Raw genomic sequence first — 17,289 nt, 5'->3', positions numbered from 1 at the left:
CGCCTCCACCTGGCGGTCGGTGCATGTCATGAGGTGGATGTTTCTGGCTTTGGTGCAGTGCGGTGCTGAGCTCGGCCATCACACTGCAGGACAATAAGGGGGGCTGTCACAACAATGCGACTGATGCAGGAATTACACATGTCAAAACTTACATTTATTTGGTAAAAAGTATATGAAATGTAGGATGTGATCACACAGCGTCCAAACCAAGAGTGAGTCAAGCAGAAAGAATTGTAAGACCTCATTCAGACTGCAGGTTCTGATCAGTAGTTATTTATACACAGCACATGTATCTATTGTGCTGTGACTGTAGACTTTATCTCAGTCAGTGTGTTTTATTTGGCTAAACATAGAAGGAAAATGCTGACTAGAATACAGCTGTTACCTGAATGGGGTCTTTAATGGGTTGGCCACTTTACCTCATGTTTTTTTTAGTAATGGGGAGGGGGAGAGGGAGGATATTAGGGAATTTATAAATTAAAAATCAATTAAAAGTTCTGCTCTGCTTTCTTGATATGTAACGCCTTCTGTTTATCAGCCAGAAATTCCTTAAGTGGCTGCAGATGGAGGGTCATGTGATCTCTGTGCATGAACAATTGCCCTACCAAAGGTCCTGGCAGAGAAATTGATCATAGACAGATCACGTGATCCTCGATCTGCAGCTATTTTACGGACTGCAATGTCTGGCTGATGGTCAGAAGACATGAGGCTTCACTTTACATATCAAAAAAGCGGAACAGAACTTTTAATTGATTTTTAATTGGTGTATTACCTGATATCCTGCCCCCTCACTTGCACACACATTTAAAAAAATATGAGGGAACACGGCCAACCCATTTAATAGGAACATCTTACCTAGCCTCTGCGCAGCACTGCTGTAAAGCCATCAACGTGCAGGGCAAGCGCTGCTGTCTTGTAGCAGTCATCTGTTCTGCTGTATCCCTAACTGGAAGTGTTGGGAGGTCTCAAGGCCTGCAACTGCTACAATGCCAAGAAACCAGAACGGAAGAGTTCTGCTAAATGACTGGGCATAGTGCATGAGACCTTAATGTTTGTGTGGGATGTGGGGGAACCAGTGAAGTTACTGTAATCCTATAGAAATTATCTCATAGTAATCCTGAGGTGGCTATGGTCATTGCAAACTTATCCTGACATGTAAGATCAAAGGCTAATTTAGCAGTTTTGTAAATTGAGCATCAAAGCTTACCATTGCCTGGGTAGAGATGCCACTGTCAGGGAATAGCCCTTGATCAGTGAATGAGACTTTCAGTCAGGCTTTCATACTGTAGTAAAAATGGGTGTATTCAGTCCATGCAGTTAATTTTCCATGAGAAAGTATCAAAAATGCTTAAAGGAAACCTACCACACTGATGTACCTATTAAGGTAGATTGGGTGGTAGGTGCCTCTATTGGACTGGAGGATAGCCCTTTTAAGGGCTAATCCTCATATTCCCTGTATCTTTTTGTAACTTTTATTTCCCCTAATATCTACATTTACTAAAGAGGCTACTGGGGCGTGGAGTAGCTGGAGAAGAGGCTACACAGTGCAGCTACTCCACGCTCCAGTAGCCTCTTTGATCCTCCTACCTGATATCTTCCGTGCGCAGCTACGAGGAACTGCGCCCCCTCGTCTGCAAAGCCGGCGTTCTGCGGATGCACAGAACACAGGCCCGCATACCCAGAACTCCGGATCCTCGTGGCTGCACGCCGAAGATATCTGGTAGAAGAATCAAAGAGGTTACTGGGGCGTGGAGTAGCTGCACCACGTAGCCTCTTCTACGGATACTCCACGCCCCATTAGCCTCTTTAGAAAATTTACATATTAGGAAAATAAAAGTTATAAAAAGATACAGGGGGCGTGATGATTAGCCTTTAAAAGGGCTAGCTTCACGTCCAATAGAGGCACCTACCACCCGATCTACCTCAATAGGTAGATCCGTGGTGGTAGGTTTCCTTTAAAGTTTTTCCAATGCAGTTTTAAATTCACCCAAATGCCAAATAGAAGATCTGAATACTCTATGCAAGTTTGCCTAAATGTACTCGAACAGTTGTATTTTGGACTGAAAACAGACCTGTTGTTATATATTCGCTTTGCTGATAAAATTGAGAAGTGTCCATAGAGTACAGTATACAAGGAAATGTATAGCAGTCAATAATAAAACAATCCCTGCAAAAACCCTTTCAAACCCCAACAGTCGAGATAGAAGTAGTTTAAGTTAAAGGACACCTGTCATCAGGTCTGTGTCACTATTTCTGTCACCTCTACCTGTTGGAGCAGCTCACAAGGATCCCTTCACAGCCTTTATCTAGTTATTTAATACATTAATCATTATAAAATCATCTTTTCTTTATCATATAAATGAGGCTGGTCACATGGTCAGAGGCAGTGATGTCACCCCTGTTCCCCCTCCCCTCTCCTCCCCCTGCTCATGTCTGTGTGTAATGTATAGTAAAGTATTGCTGGTATCTGTGCTGTACCTGCTGACATGCTGCATCCTCCTAATATACAGAGACACAGACATCAGCTACACATGAATCTGACATGTTCTGCTGTAACATGGCTGCCTGGAGCTGCTGTATATCTCCTATACACACACACACATGCACACACAGGCTGCAGGGGGCGTGGCCACCAGCACCAGGAAGCACATCATTATACAGCCTCACAACATTATACAGGCTGTCAGTCATGCACTGGGGGTGTGGCTGTGCCTCCCACTCATGAATAGAGTGGACAGCTTGAATATGCTAATGCTTCATTGGACATTTCACAGGTCATTTGCATACAGCTTTGGACCTCATTGCTTAGGTGTACAGGCATGTAGAGGGATAATGAAGGGATAGAGGCAATGCTCTCTAATGGCAGTTTATGAAAACATATTTAGTTTAGGGGGGTTATTTTGCATGACGGGTTCTCTTTAAGGCTAACCCCTTAACACCGAAGCCACTTTTCACCTTCCTGATACGGCGCATTTTTTCAAATCTGCCCTGTGTCACTATAAGTGGTTATAACTTTGGAAAGCTTTAACATATCCAAGTGATTTTGATATTGTTTTCTCGTGACACTTTGTACAAATTTTAGTGGTATGTTTTGCGTTTATTTATGAAAAAACAGATATTTGGTAAAAAATTGAAAAAAATCTTGATTTTCGAAATTCAAAATGTTCTACCTTTTCCATACATAGCCATAACAGCAAAAAAACTTACTAACTAACATTCACTAAATGTCTACTTTATGGGGACACGGTTTTTTATGCATACATATCATTTTTGTAAGATGTTATGGGGCATTGAACGTTAGGTGCTATTTTTAACATTTTCATAGAAAACACAGAATCCTGCTATTGAGAGTCCTGCTCAGGTTCCAAGCCACTTTAAGAGACCTAAATAAAAGTAAAACCCCATAAATTACCCCATTATAGAAATGACACCCCTCAACGTATGTAAAACAACTTTTATGAAGTTTGTTAACCCTTTAATTGTTTTGCAGGGATTAAAACAGGGGATGCAATTTTAAAATTAAAATTTTTTTGGCTAAATGAATATGTTTTTCATATTGTTTCTCTGGACCATTTGGACATCTAGGGACAGCATAACCAATAGGGCAAGTGTGGGACCGCCCTTGTTAGGGCGGGAGTCAATCTTCCGGGCGATAGGTGAGAGATCTTAGGGATAGCTGTCACATCTGGACAATAGGCTCCCTGCCATCCTATCGCACCATCTGAACCCGAACCAAGCGCACTACCGGATTGGGTGAGATTGTTTCAATTTTTCCTCCTCTCTATGTGCTGTAGCTGGTTATGTTATTGACCAAAAGATGTTACATGGTTATGACATCTGTTAATGATCTGTATAGGAGCATGATATGTGCTAATCATGTGTACATAAAAAGATCTGTGTCCTATCAGTGATATATACACTTGAAACTTAATCTCTCTTCCGAGTGCATCAATATCCATATGTGGTGGTAACCTGCTGTATGGGCACACGCCAGGGCATCGAAGGGAAGCTGCGCCATTCAGAGGAGATTATGCATTGCCACTTTTTATTCACTATACAATCTTTATTTTTTTTTGGCAATTTGGACATACTGTATAAGGGCTTATTTTTTGCTACATTAGTTGCACTTTACAAATACTTCATTTGAGTGAGTCATTAAGTCATTGATGAGATTTTATTAACTCTTGAATGTATAGAGGAAAAGAATATTGTCAATTTTGGTTTCCTTCCTTTTTGCAGTTTTTTGGGGGTCGTACACCGTACACTAAAAATACTATATTATCTTTATTTTATAGATCACTACGATTACGGTGACAGCTCATTTTATATAGTTTTTTAAATATATTTTTACAATTTTACTGCTCCCCGAGACCGGAGCAGCCAATTTCGCATGTGCGAGTTGCCCAGTTCATATCTATGGAGCTGACGGAGATAGCCGAGCATCCTACTTGCTAGTTTGGACAACCCCTTTAATAGTGATATCTAACAAAGTCATACATATGCTGCTACTAAGAAAATGGGGAACATTTACTATGAACAGTGGAAACTAAACTATGGGATATGCAGTTTGCCTGTGTATGGTGCAGAAGGCGCCAGATTCAGGATTTGTGGCGCCCATTCTTCATAAATCTGGTGTCCCCTGCACTGCCCCGACAGAGCGCACCACTTTTTTTTTTGGTGCACCTTTAACATAGTGCATGCAACACACTTCTGTCAGATTTTGTATGTTAAATTTGGTGCATGATCCGACTGAGCACCGGAATTCCCCCTTCAGTGCAGAGATTTGTGTCGCATGAAGAATAGTGCAATTGTGTCACTAAACGGTTGCGCGTGACACGTGTGTCTCGGACTCTTCTGAAAGGTAATCACTGGGTTGTCCCTGATAGGCAGAAGTAATCAATCGCTGCACCATCACCTAGCTGCTGAGTCATCCAGCTCAGGTTGATAAGTCTTGTCTGGACAGTTTAGGAAGCTCCTATGTGTTTTTATCAACGGCAGCCAGCATGCAACCCCGCTTTCCCAAGGTCCTGAATTTTATAATAGTTTTTTGAGCAAAACCAATTGGACCAGGGATTAAACAAGATATGTTTCTGCATTAATCTAGCTACAGCATTCTCAAGGTATGTTTGGTTCCCAATGAATAAAAACAAATGGTGGATTTCCTTTTAATACCTGTGCAAGCAGTTTGTGCTGAAAAAACATGCAAAGTCCACCAGAAAACTTGTGCAAGGGCCTTAGGGTGAAGACACAGGTGGCGTTTTTAGGCCGTTTTTGGGGCGTTTTTAGTTTGTTCAATGCATTTCAAAACACAATACAAATGCACTATGTGAACACAGTCTGAAGTAGTTTTTGATTCTAATGCTTACAGTGGATCATTGGAGAGACTCCACCTGGGTCCGGAGATGATGTATGGGCGGAGGCGTTAGCCTGACGGCTCCAATAGGGGCTGTAAGCACTGAGACCGCACTATTACATTATTTTATATGCATGCTATCTCTTGTTTCCTTGTCTTTCCCACATCCTCAACGTGGAACGTGAAAACTATGGATGGCTTACGGATGTCACATAGAAGGTGGATAGGGTGGGTTTCTAGCTACTGCCTCATACCCCTGAACATGTGCATATCATGAGCCACGTACAAATGACCCAGGGTCTATTGTTTGTGGCCTGTGTGTCATCGCCATGAGGTCACAAGCCAATGACAAGAGAAATGATTTCTGAATCTCAAGTGGTCGACTGAGGGCGCGTTCACACAATGCTTTGCGTTTTTGACACTTTTTGGAAAGGCGCTTCGGTTCGATTTCTATGCATGTGTTTACGGCCCTCCTGTCTCTATTTTGCGTTTTTTTTCCTTTGCATTGCATGTTTAAAAAAGCACCAAAACTTTTAATTGCATTGTGTTGCGTTTTGCAAGGGACAACATGACTACATTTATGAGAAATTATCTTCACACAGGAACATTTTTTTTAATAACATCTAATTGAAGAAATGTTTATATATGGCAGATTAATGAAACTGAATGTGAATGCCCAGACAAGAATAACCCTTTAAGGACACCTGACTTACAGACGACCCCTAGTTACAGACGGACCCCTCTGTCCTCTGTGACCTCTGGTGAAGCTCTCTGGATGTTACTTTAGTCCCAGGCTGCAATGATCATCTGTAAGGTGTATGTAATGAAGCTTTATTAATAATCCTTGGTCCCATTACAGCAAAAAATTTTGAAACTCCAATTGTCACTGGGGCAAAAACATTTTTTGTGTGGATCTACAATTATAAAATATACAGTTTCGACTTACATACAAATTCAACTTAAGAATTGTCTGTACTAAATTTTGAGACAGAAAACTTGACAATTTTTCGTCTTAGCTTTCTTGAGCAAACAAAATCTATTTCTATTTAGAAAGAAGAGTCCTCTACAGCGACCAATCAGAGCAGTGCTTTCACTTTTAGTCATAGTAACAATACTGGAGGTCCGGCTCCCCCGCTAGTCGGCTGTACACACAGGATCACGCCGCTGTTCCTCTTGTCCCCGCTAGGTGTCGCTGTGGGCGCGGCTTCCATCTGGCAGTGGGCTCGTGTCTCGGTGCTGGCGCTTGGATACGGCGTCGCTATGGAGGAGGGCTGAGCGGGGACGGGCGGGCGCTATGAGGTGAGTGCGGGAGAGGAGAATATTAATTATAACTTTATGATATACTGTATGTCCCTGCACGCCGCCAGCAGCTGGACACGGCCGCCCTGCCTTACGAGCTGAGCGGCTGTGCAACCAGGACAGTCCCCGGCCTGAGGCAGGTAATAGGCCGCGGCCAGCTCAGCGCAGGAGTCACAGGACTCTTCCCGTGTGATCCGGGCACTTACCGCTGCAGGGCCGCCTTATGCCACTTACCATCCACTTTATGGCGCGTTAACCCTTTGCATGCTGCCCGCCACATGGCCCTGGATCCTTTGTAGACCTAGCTGGTCAGGGGCATGGGTAGATTTTGCAAATCCTAAGGGCACATCCTGTTAATGTTAAAGGGAGTCTGTGCCTAATGGTAAGAACCAAACTGTGTGCCACTGCCTGGCAGAGGTGAGATCCACACCAAGTACATTGCCAGCTGTAAAAGCACCACAGAGCACTGGCTTCAACTACAAATTCACTGACAGCAAGCAGAGTATTTAACATTCATAAAAACATTACAAAATCCTATTAATCCTGAACAGCGGGCACAGTAATAACTGACTAGTTGCCTCCTTGTATATGGGTGCCATTGCTGGACGCACTTGATTACATGCACACCACTGGTAATCACATCCGTGTCCAATCTGTTTTGTTTATTAACTGATGACACATTAATTTCAATGACCCCATGCACATGAGTGTGTATTTCATAGGTACATGTTAAAGGTGGTCGAAACCTCAGAGCAGGTCCTATTCCTGTCCGTGTTTGCTTCTCATGTCTTAGAAGTCTAAAGGGGACATGAAAAATGTGTATCATTTGTGTGACATCTGTAATTGCAGAGCGGTAGGTATCATGTGGCAATTCAAGAGGCTGACATCATTTGACAGTCTTCTGTTTTATTTTTGCAAATGCAAATGACTTTTGCTACGCTTTTGCTGACATGTCTCAACAGATTGTGCACAGACTGCAGAAACCAAGGACTTTTGTGTTTTGTGAACACCTTCCCATGCAGGGGGCCTAAGTATATAGCACTTGGCACCGGATCACGACTGCTGCTCTTCACACCTGGTGGAAATATTGCAGCTCCCCCCCCCTATAGTAAATTACAATGCAGGAGAGGAGCCATGAAAGTGGAATCAGAACTTCCCTGCAGGATTTTTTCCTAGGAGGAGTCTTCTGGGACAACTTGTTTTCTGTACTGTAATAAGGTGATATACATAGTGACACTCACTCCCACTGTTCTGTACTTTATTAGGCAATTGGCCTCTGTCATACGAGGTGAAGAGACTGTCATTCAGGTTACATTTACAAGTTTACTCTTAGATTAGTTAGTGGCTGACTGAGCTTTACTGTTACAAACACCTCAATGGCTAGGTCTGTGTAGACCTTAAAGGGGTTGACTACTGTCTGAAGCAGCGACGTCCCCCATACCCTCACCTCTACAGTCATGGATTGACTGCAGCTGTCACATGGCTGTACAGAGATGTGATCACTGGACCAGGGGATACAGAAGTCAGCAATGGACCTGGGTGAAGCAGAACAGGAGCGTCGGGGAAACAGTAAGGTGTGGTGTTTTTTAAAAAAAATTTTAAAACACACTTTTCAGATTTAACAAGCCCTTTAAAGACTGATTTATTCTCATGACATTTTCAAAGCTGTGTCCTTATAAGGCCTTGCGTTTACGACAGGGTGAGAGTACATATATATTACATGGTACTCCTTTGTACCTTTTTTTATTTTTTAGCAATTTTCAGCAATTTTTTAAAATGCTTTTTAGATTGTTATAGTGTTACTGTGGATACAGAATAAGGGTTCATTCACAGGAACGTAATGGGGACAGATATGTGGCTACAACATTTGCAGCCACATATCGGTGCCCATTGAAGTCTATGGCGGCTGGTCACTGTGCGGTGAGCACAAGTCTCAGCACACAGTTACCGTGCAAAGTAAAATGTAGCACGTCCTATATTTCACCGGTCTCTCGTTTCTCTATGGAGAGGGGTGAGTAGCGCTCATCCCTCTTCCTCTCCAGCACACGGTTGTGTAAACTGGGCATACGTTGCACATACATCGTGTGAATGTACCCTAAGGCTGTGATGCTACAAACAACACATTTGTGGTTCGTAGTTTGGGACCCTTGTGTCATTGGGTTGCACGGTCCAAACGCAGCCGTGTTCATGAGCCCTTAGAGGTGATTTTTCCATGTGCTTCATGTTGAATAAAAAACAATGGGGGGCATTTGTCATGCTTTGTATGCCACTTTTCTGGCATGTGTCCCCAAACCCTCTGATGGATGAACATGCGTCTCTTAGGAATATTTGTAATTGAGGAAGAGTGAAATTATTTCTAGTAATATGATTAATCTACTGAGTATATTGCTCTCTAACCACACGCTTTATGAACTCCACCATAGAAAACCTAGGTCTCATTGAAAATGGACAAGTGCTGTCCATAGTGACGCGGATACATTGCAATACTTATTAATAGATCAGTGCTCGTGCCCATTATTTAACTGACCACGTGTGTCCTTGTCTGAACCTTTTTTTCCACAGATTACTCTGACTATAGTTTATGGGCATCTGTAATGTTAACAGATGTTAACATCCATTTTTTATGGGTAACAATTAGCTTGGTTGTGGGCAATTCAAATGTGATAAAGCTGCTGCCAAGCTGCCCCCTGGCCTAGAGCTGCGCTCATCTGCAGCATTTTGTAACACATTGTAAACGCCTTGTGCCAAAAGGAGGCTAAAACCCATGAGCATCTGACAATATACATGTGTTTGTTTGTAATGCATTTTGAGGGCAAAGAAAAGACACCATGTGAACATAACCCAAGATGTTCCTGGACAGAGTATAGATTTTCACAAGTCAAATGAACAGAGGGGAAAAAAATGATATCCACCTACTCTTCATGTATTACTTGTAGTGGATTTCTACAGAAACCAAAATGTCTGGGTTTTGGTGCACTGTGTATACATTAGAAGCAGCCTGTGTATATTTCCGTTCATCCAGACCCCAGCCTGACCAGAAGCCTGTTACGTTACTGCTCAGTGTTCAGCTCTTGCCTCCCAGTCCCCTGCTTGTTCCTCAATATAACCTTCAGATAAGGAGAGAAGAGTGTGACTCCACCTGTCCAGAGCCCGGCGAGATTATCTGGAGAGACCTGTAGGAGCAGATTGCAGAACATGGCATGAAGTTCAATCTGTGTCTCTTGTGATGCCTAGTTTTCTATCCTGCAAACTGGATAATATTTAAAATGTAGGCAAAGCAGGCGACGTCTCCTGCTTGACGTGTTGCACCAGTAGACAAAAACCAGCTGGGACTCTGCAGCGATATTGGTAAATTTATTTGTATATATATATTAGCCAATGCCAAATACTGTTTTCAAATGGTGGAGAATTTAATATGGTGTATTTTGAGGTTTTTTTTATTACTACATCATGGTGTTCTATGGGCAAAGTTTAGTAAAGAAGGTGGAGGTTGAGATGGATCATGCAGCTACTCATACAACTAGTAGTCCACCTTTCCAAGAGCCACATAAGCTACAGGGTCTAAGGGAGTACCCACTATATATAATTCAGATCCCCTAGTAGGGAGTAATGCTTTAGGTTGCAAAGTATCTGTGTATATAGGCCGGTTGTATAACTTGTTTGAACTGCTGCACCCTATGAAGCGTGGAGTGTTGTGTGTAGCTTTATATTCCAGTAAAGGTTCAATTATGGGCAGTGTCTGGCTGACATCATAAGTAATTGGTATAATTCCTGTCTAGTGGAGCCTTACAGGCTGCATCACTAATGTCCAAGGCATGTAATAATAGGATAACTAAGATCTCAGCATTGTTACGGCTGGATCACATTTGATGCAGCAGTTATAATAATAACATAAAAGTATGCAGTTTTCCATAAGTAATATTGTGGAAACTATGTGAAATCTAGCTTGGGACATAAAATCCAATCTAGAAATCACCTGGCCAAATGTATTAATGTGCGGAATAGAATTAGACAGTTCTCTGTTGCGCCAAATTAATCTCTTTGTCTTCTGGATGATTAATCTGGTGCCTTATAAGGCCTCAAGCACTTTCCTTTCCTAACTCCTCCTCCTCTCTCCATTGAAAGCCAAGCATCTGCTGGTGTACTGTGGGGAATGAGGGGCACTGTAGCTGCTGCTGGAGGGGGAGGGAGTTGTGGGGGGCTGTGGCAGGGGGGTAGATGAGGGGCATTGTGGCTGCTGGGGGTGGCATGTGGGCCACCTTGGCTGCTAGGAGGGTGGGGGGGCACCGGCACTGTGGCTGTTGGGCTAAGGTAGGTGACAAGGCACTCTGGTTGTTTGGTGGGGCCTTCTGGCTGCTATTCTGGCTATTGGGTGCTGTGTTGACACACATACTGGCCATGCCCTGTCTGAGGCAGCATTCACACGTGGCTATTGTGTTGAGGTTGCTTTTCATAATGCAAACTCTTCCTGCGATCACCTATTGAAATAAGATTGTGTTTGCATCGCACTTAGTAAATGTAAGAGGAGTTCTGTGTGTTTTGAAATGCAACGCAATCACCACTTGTGAACTCAGCCTCAGGTTATTGTTATTCAACAATACATTCAGCGTTGTGGTTGCCCTCATAGGGCTGATTTTAATGGTAATTCTGTATCAATTCCAATTATACAGTAATAAAATTACATTCAACCCCTTTAAGGCAACCATAAGGTTGCTGTGTCCCCCAGTGAAAATGAGTTTGACACCCATAATCTAGAGGTTTATTCACACAAACGCTGGCCACGCTGATCACTGCTCTTGGGACGGGACTCAGAAGTTTACGTATCATAGTCAGGGCTTCCGAATGTTTCCAAAGCAGAGTAGATTGTTTCACACTTGGCTGTATCTGTTAGGGCTCTGTCACACGACCGTGGTCACTTGAATGACAGACGAGGTGCTTTGGCCGGATTTCATAGAGTGACCAGAGGATGGTACTCGTGCTATATGATACAAGGAGTTCCATGATAATAGTTTGGTGCTGCTGTGTAGTGGGGAAAAATGGACTCTTTGCATTCCATATCGCTAAAATGCATGGTGTCCTGTACCCAGCACTGCGGTTGGACTGTCAAATCTTACCAGCTCACTATCCGCGATTCATCTTTAGTCCCAAACAGTAAACTTGCCTGGGCCCCCTAAAGCAGTGGTGGCGAACCTATGGCATTGGTTCCAGAGGCGGCACTCAGAGCCCTTTCTGTGGGCACCCGGGCCATTGCTCCAGACAGGACTCAAAAAATCTTCCTGCAGTTCCGAGCAACTTAAAAGATGCCACTTTTAGTCATATATTAAAGGGATACTTTCTTCGCTACTTGGGACTGTAGGAAGAGGTAGAATGAGTATACCGGGCCAAATTATCTTTGGAGGACCTCCTGCTGGCCCCACGATTCTCTGTGTACAGAGGGACACTGGAAAGAAGCTATTTTTTTTTAATACTGTGTTGCTGTCATCAGGAGACCAATATGATTGAAAGTTCTTGAAGAACAGGGAGCAATAAGTTACCGCTTTACTTTTTGGTTGGCACCTAAGGATAAATAAGGGGGGCGTTTGGGTTGCAGTTTGAGCACTCAGCCGCTAAAAGGTTCGCCATCACTGCCCTAAAGGGTCAGTTTGTCCACAGCAATGAGCCCGGTCCAAGCTGCAGCGAGTATTTTCTTCCTCGCCTTATCATTCTCTGATAATTTGTGGGCAGCTGCCTTTCCAGTTTGCCCTTTAGACTCTTATTGTACTTTGCTCACATAGACTTTACATTGTACACATTTTGTTGAGATCATGACTATTTGTTGTACCTACTGGTAAAGTCTTTGACAAATATTAGCAAATTGTCATGAATGATATTCCTCCTTTCTTCTACTTCTCCACTTTGCTGCAGGATCTCTTCACAAGCTCGGCTGCAGATGTTTAGAGACATAATACAGTAAGCGTGTTTGTTTTCACTCTGATTCTTTGTTATTTCATTTTATTTGGTTTTTAAATATTTAAAGTCACTCTTTCAATATTTTATTTTACTGGCCTGTGAGCCAGGTACATGTAGTGAACATGAGTGCCTGTATGTGTGAGTTATCTGCTTGCTCTCTTATGGCTAGATGCACATGAGTGAGACAATATTTTTCTGTGAAAAACATGGGAGTGGTTGGAAGCGGTCTACTCAAGTCAAACAGAAGTCCCTTCCTCTATGTTGTTGTGAAAGTACCAGCAGTGCTCTGTATACACAGTAAGGCTACATACATATTAACATGTGCTCAACTGGGTGTGCTGAAGAGGAGGTGGGATGAGCACTGCTCATCCCTTCCTTCTCCATAGAGAATGGCCCAACACATCCGCATGCTCTATCTTTTACCAGTGTACAGTACAGTACCAAATGTGTCATTGGGGCCTTAGGGCTCGATCAAAAGGGGATGTCAGTTTTAAAAGAAATTTACCATCTAGATCCATCATGATTAACCATGGACACTTACTCATAGATCCAGGTACCCTTATTTCTTTCCATGTACTCCTTCCTTATAAAATCAACTTTTATAATTATTCTGGACAATCTGTGATTCAACTTTACAGTATAATGGTCCAGCCATTTTCACAAGGGAACAGAATAAAATTATTTAAAAATGCTGTTGCTTGAACCAGCCATCAGCCGCCATCTTATATACAAAGTCCAAGGTGAATGTGACTGCAGAGAAACCTGGAGCTTGGTATATATCTGGTGGGTAACAGATGGGAAGAGGACATAGTATGGATTAGTAAAGGGAGTTGACTTTTCATGCAGTTAGCGAATACGAAAAGCTTACCTAAAGAGATGGGTTTTAAGAGCATGTTTGAAGCTTTGGAGGGTGGGTATTAGTCTGGTAGTCCGGGGGAAGGGCATTCCAGGGAATTTGTTCTGCTTGAGATAAGTCCTGGAGACATGTATGAGAGGTTCTAATTAAAGTAGAGATTAATCTATTATCACTGGCAGATCGAAGAGCAGGGGTCGGGCGATAGACTGAGAAGAGAGAAGGGAGGTGCAACATTATGCAGAGCTTTGTGGATCAGGGTGATTATTTTAAACTGTATTCGGAAGGGGATAGGTAACCAGTGAAGTTACTGTTACAAACTGACGGTATCCATGTAGTGTTTGTTCTAAAAAAAAGTCCAGCACAACACCAAGAAAGCGGGCCTGCTGCCTCCCTGCTATAGTGATCCAACAGACCAAGATGGAGAGGCCAGGGTTTGGTCGGTAGCTGGTGGAAGGACATAAAATTCAGTCTTAGAAAGATTACGTTTCTAGAAGAGAGAGGACATGATGTTCGATACAGAAGAGAGGCAATCACTAGTGTTCTGCAGTAAGGCAGGGGTGATGTTACGTGCAGCAGTATATAGCTGGGTATCATCCATATAGAGATGATTCTGGAAACCCTGAGGAACCCTGACACTGAGAAGAAGATGAGAAGAGAAAGTTCCAGAAAAGAAGACTGGAAGTGCAGTCAGAGACTGAGGAAGAAAGCCAAGAGAGTACAGTGTTCTTCAGGTCAAAAGCGCAAAGTATCCTGAGGAGCAGCTAGTGGACCACAGTATCAAACGCTGCCGAGAGATCCAGAAGAATGAGGAGCAAATAGTCGCCTTTGGATTTAGCAGTGAGGAGATCATTGGAGACTTTAGAAAGAGAAGTTTCTGTGGAGTGCGTAGTATGAAAACCAGATTGTAAGGGCCAAGAAGGGAGTTGGCTAAAAGATAGTGGGATAGTTGAGAATACACTTGGCTTTCCAGTAGTTTGGAGATGAAGCTGGTCGGTAGTTAGTAGCACTGGATGGGTGCAGGGAAGGTTTCTTTAGTAATGGGGTAACAACCGCATGCTTGTTGAGTAAGTGGATTGAGAAATTATTTCCTGGCAAATGCAGTCAATTTTATCTTTGAGTGGGCAGATCTTCACCTCTAAGGTCTGTGACAGGTGGCTGTACCTTTGGTGTTAATAAGGAGTGAAGAGTATGGTAGAGCCTTTTGGGATTGTTAGAGAGAGAGAGAGAGGATATTAGGTTAGTAAAATAGACAAGGGCAGAGTTATAGGTTTTTAGCATAAATTTGAAGTGAAGAAAGTCTGCAGATCTGCGCAATTTTTCCAGATGTGCGGCGCCCCTGGAGCACTCCTGAAGGAAACACGTTTTTGTGCGTGTGCCATGGTTGCCTGTGAAACCTGTGTTGAAAACTTCGGATAGAGTGGTGCCGTCTGACTGTATGATTATCATGGTTAGTCGCCCTGTTTAGGCAAGTGAAAGCAGAGGTTTCTGTGAGTTGGTGAGTATCGATGGCACGTGGGTTCTGGTATGAACGATGGGATGAAGATTCTGAGAGCTTGAAGGATTATTGAAAGTATCAGGAAAAAGTGTAAAAAAACACTCTCCATCTGCAACAAGTGCAGAAAAAGAAATTGCCAGCTCACCCTACCACAGGATCTCCTTCAGGCACAACAGTGACCGGATATCTCCTGGTGCACGGAAAGCGGCCAAAGCCGTCTTGGTAATGCAGAAAAACAAAATCCAGACCGGCACTTCAACGGAGAGAGTCCAAGAAGGTTGTTGCCAAAACATGTTCCTTTATTCACATAAAATATCCATTACAACACGAGGGAAAACAAGCTGGTTAACGCTTTTGTAGGTTATGAGTAAGACGCTTAGCGACAAAACGCTTTACCCAGCTTGTTTTCTCTTGTGTTGTAATGGATATTTTATGGGAATGCGATAGTAATAAGAGCTAAGAGGCAGGAGGGGAAATGGGAGTGTTAATAGGAATGTTAAAGGGCATGAAGGGTGTGGACTTCAAAAAATGGGGGGTGAGAGAGGGTACAGGAGGAATTACCTGAAAGGTGCAACATGGAGAGATTAGTATGCCTACCCCTCCTCCCTGCCTCTTCTCAGGTCTGGAGCAGTGAGAAAAGGGTCAGCCGCCATAAGACAAAGCCGCAAAGGTTACAGTCATTCTGCTGGATCCATGTTTCAGTTATGGCCAGCATATCAAAGGATTTAGAAAGATTATTATGTATTAAAGGTCATAAAATACATAATGAAGAATACAAATGTCTTGATTGTTTTGGCCTCCAGATCCCCCCGAGGCTGCCAGGCATTGCTTCAAGACAATAGAAATGTTTTTTTCCAAATTAAATCTGGCATCTGTCCTGCTGCACATCACTGCTTCCATGCAAACAAATCCAAAATGTAAATGTTAACTCCAGTGAGATATGAAGGTTGTGTCATTGTCCAGAGCCTATGTACATGGTAGTAGGATTCAGCATCGTCTAGTCACAAAACTGCAGTATGCCAGCCACAGATAAGTGGCTTTACACACTCGACTTAGGGGTTGCTCGATGCATTGAAACTTCAATAATTTTTCCATACAATCCCCCTGCAAACGGTTCAATACCAGGATTTCATAGGCTGCGCCATATTTTTGACAGCCAACCGAGATTGAGGCGGAGATGCCTCGCGAGAGCTGCTTTGTGTTGGCAGCTCCAGGAGTGGTGGGCATACTGCCGGGTGTAGTGTGAGCATGGAAGTCATTGCAGGAGAGCAGCAGGCACAGCTGTCACACTGGCACGTACGTTTTGTGCATGGCAGCAGGTACAAGGGTGAGGTGTTGAATTGACTCGGATGGCAAATTTACTCCAAAATGTGAAATATTTGTATCCGGGTTGCAACACGGGACACGGCATTAGTGTTACATCGCTTTGGATGTTTAATATGGCTTTATAAACGCCAAAATTGTGGGTATGTATGTAATGTAAACATGCTGGGCGCTGTGTGGCGATGGTATGTCAGCAGGATTACTGCATTGTATGGATACTGTTTGCTGCACAGTATGACGTCATATGAATCCTGTGTTGTGCAGCTGCAGTCACGAGAAACTCCTCCCTGCAGAGTTTGAGTTGCATTTTAAAACGCAGTGTGTGAGCGTGGTCCGATTGCATATGCGTTTCTATGGAATATGATGGCCCTATATAAATAAAGATGATTAATAACATTATTAGCCAGCACCCGGTGTGTTGTATTGTCTAAATACCCCTGAGGAAGCCAGTTGGGTGGCGATACGCATGGGGTCTCGTGCCCCAGTCTCCCCCTACCTCTCCTTGGTCTGTATTTTCATCACCACAGTGCTTTATTATAGTGCTTTACAGAGAGTTATATGATCTTATTTTGATTTACTGCTTCACAATTTGGATCAACCTCTGTTTGGTTTCTACCATATTCTAGTATTTCCACCTGTTTCGTCATTTACCTGGTCAGGAGAGGCTTTGCTCATTGGGGGGAGCTGGTGTTGGTCAGGTTGACCGGCTTTATCATATGCCAGGTGGTTTACATTTGTGTGTAGTCCACACTTTTTTAAATGTTTTTAATATTTCTGTGTTGTGGTGTACTATGGTACAAATAAAATTTGTTTACTTTTTACTTTTGGGTCTCATAGCATACTACCTTTTTTTCTTTGTGTATTTGTAATTGGTTGTTTCCGGTATGCTTTGATCCTTAGTATATTTACGTCAGTAGTGCTAGTCCCTTGCTCAGTTTTATGTATTGTCTAAATACAGGACACTGGGTGCTGGTTACCAATCGCGTTAGTTTCCATAGAGCGGCCGTGGCAAGC

General features: G+C 43.1%; 1 protein-coding gene across 5 annotated transcripts in view; it reads left to right on the top strand.

The window, feature by feature from the left end:
* Positions 1 to 5,098: 5,098 nt before the first annotated feature.
* Positions 5,099 to 17,289, top strand: part of SLC35E2B (solute carrier family 35 member E2B) — a 36,697-nt gene continuing 24,506 nt past the window's right edge. The window contains exon 1 of one of the 5 annotated variants that reach the window (XM_072156084.1): positions 5,099 to 5,120. Coding sequence is in view for 1 of the 5 variants with exons in the window: in XM_072156078.1 (XP_072012179.1) it covers positions 8,182 to 8,226 (45 nt within the window). In the remaining 4 variants the exon portion in view is untranslated. Of the gene's footprint in view, positions 5,121 to 6,480; positions 6,653 to 6,681; positions 6,793 to 8,068; positions 8,227 to 12,475; positions 12,602 to 17,289 lie in introns of those variants that run through there. The other 4 variants (XM_072156081.1, XM_072156083.1, XM_072156078.1 and 1 more) reach the window with 4 other exon arrangements.

This window comes from Engystomops pustulosus, chromosome 6 (assembly GCF_040894005.1).
Source record: "Engystomops pustulosus chromosome 6, aEngPut4.maternal, whole genome shotgun sequence".
NCBI classification, from domain to species: domain Eukaryota; kingdom Metazoa; phylum Chordata; class Amphibia; order Anura; family Leptodactylidae; genus Engystomops; species Engystomops pustulosus.
Note: the sequence above shows the minus strand (reverse complement) of the source record. Positions and strands in the feature narration are given on the sequence as shown.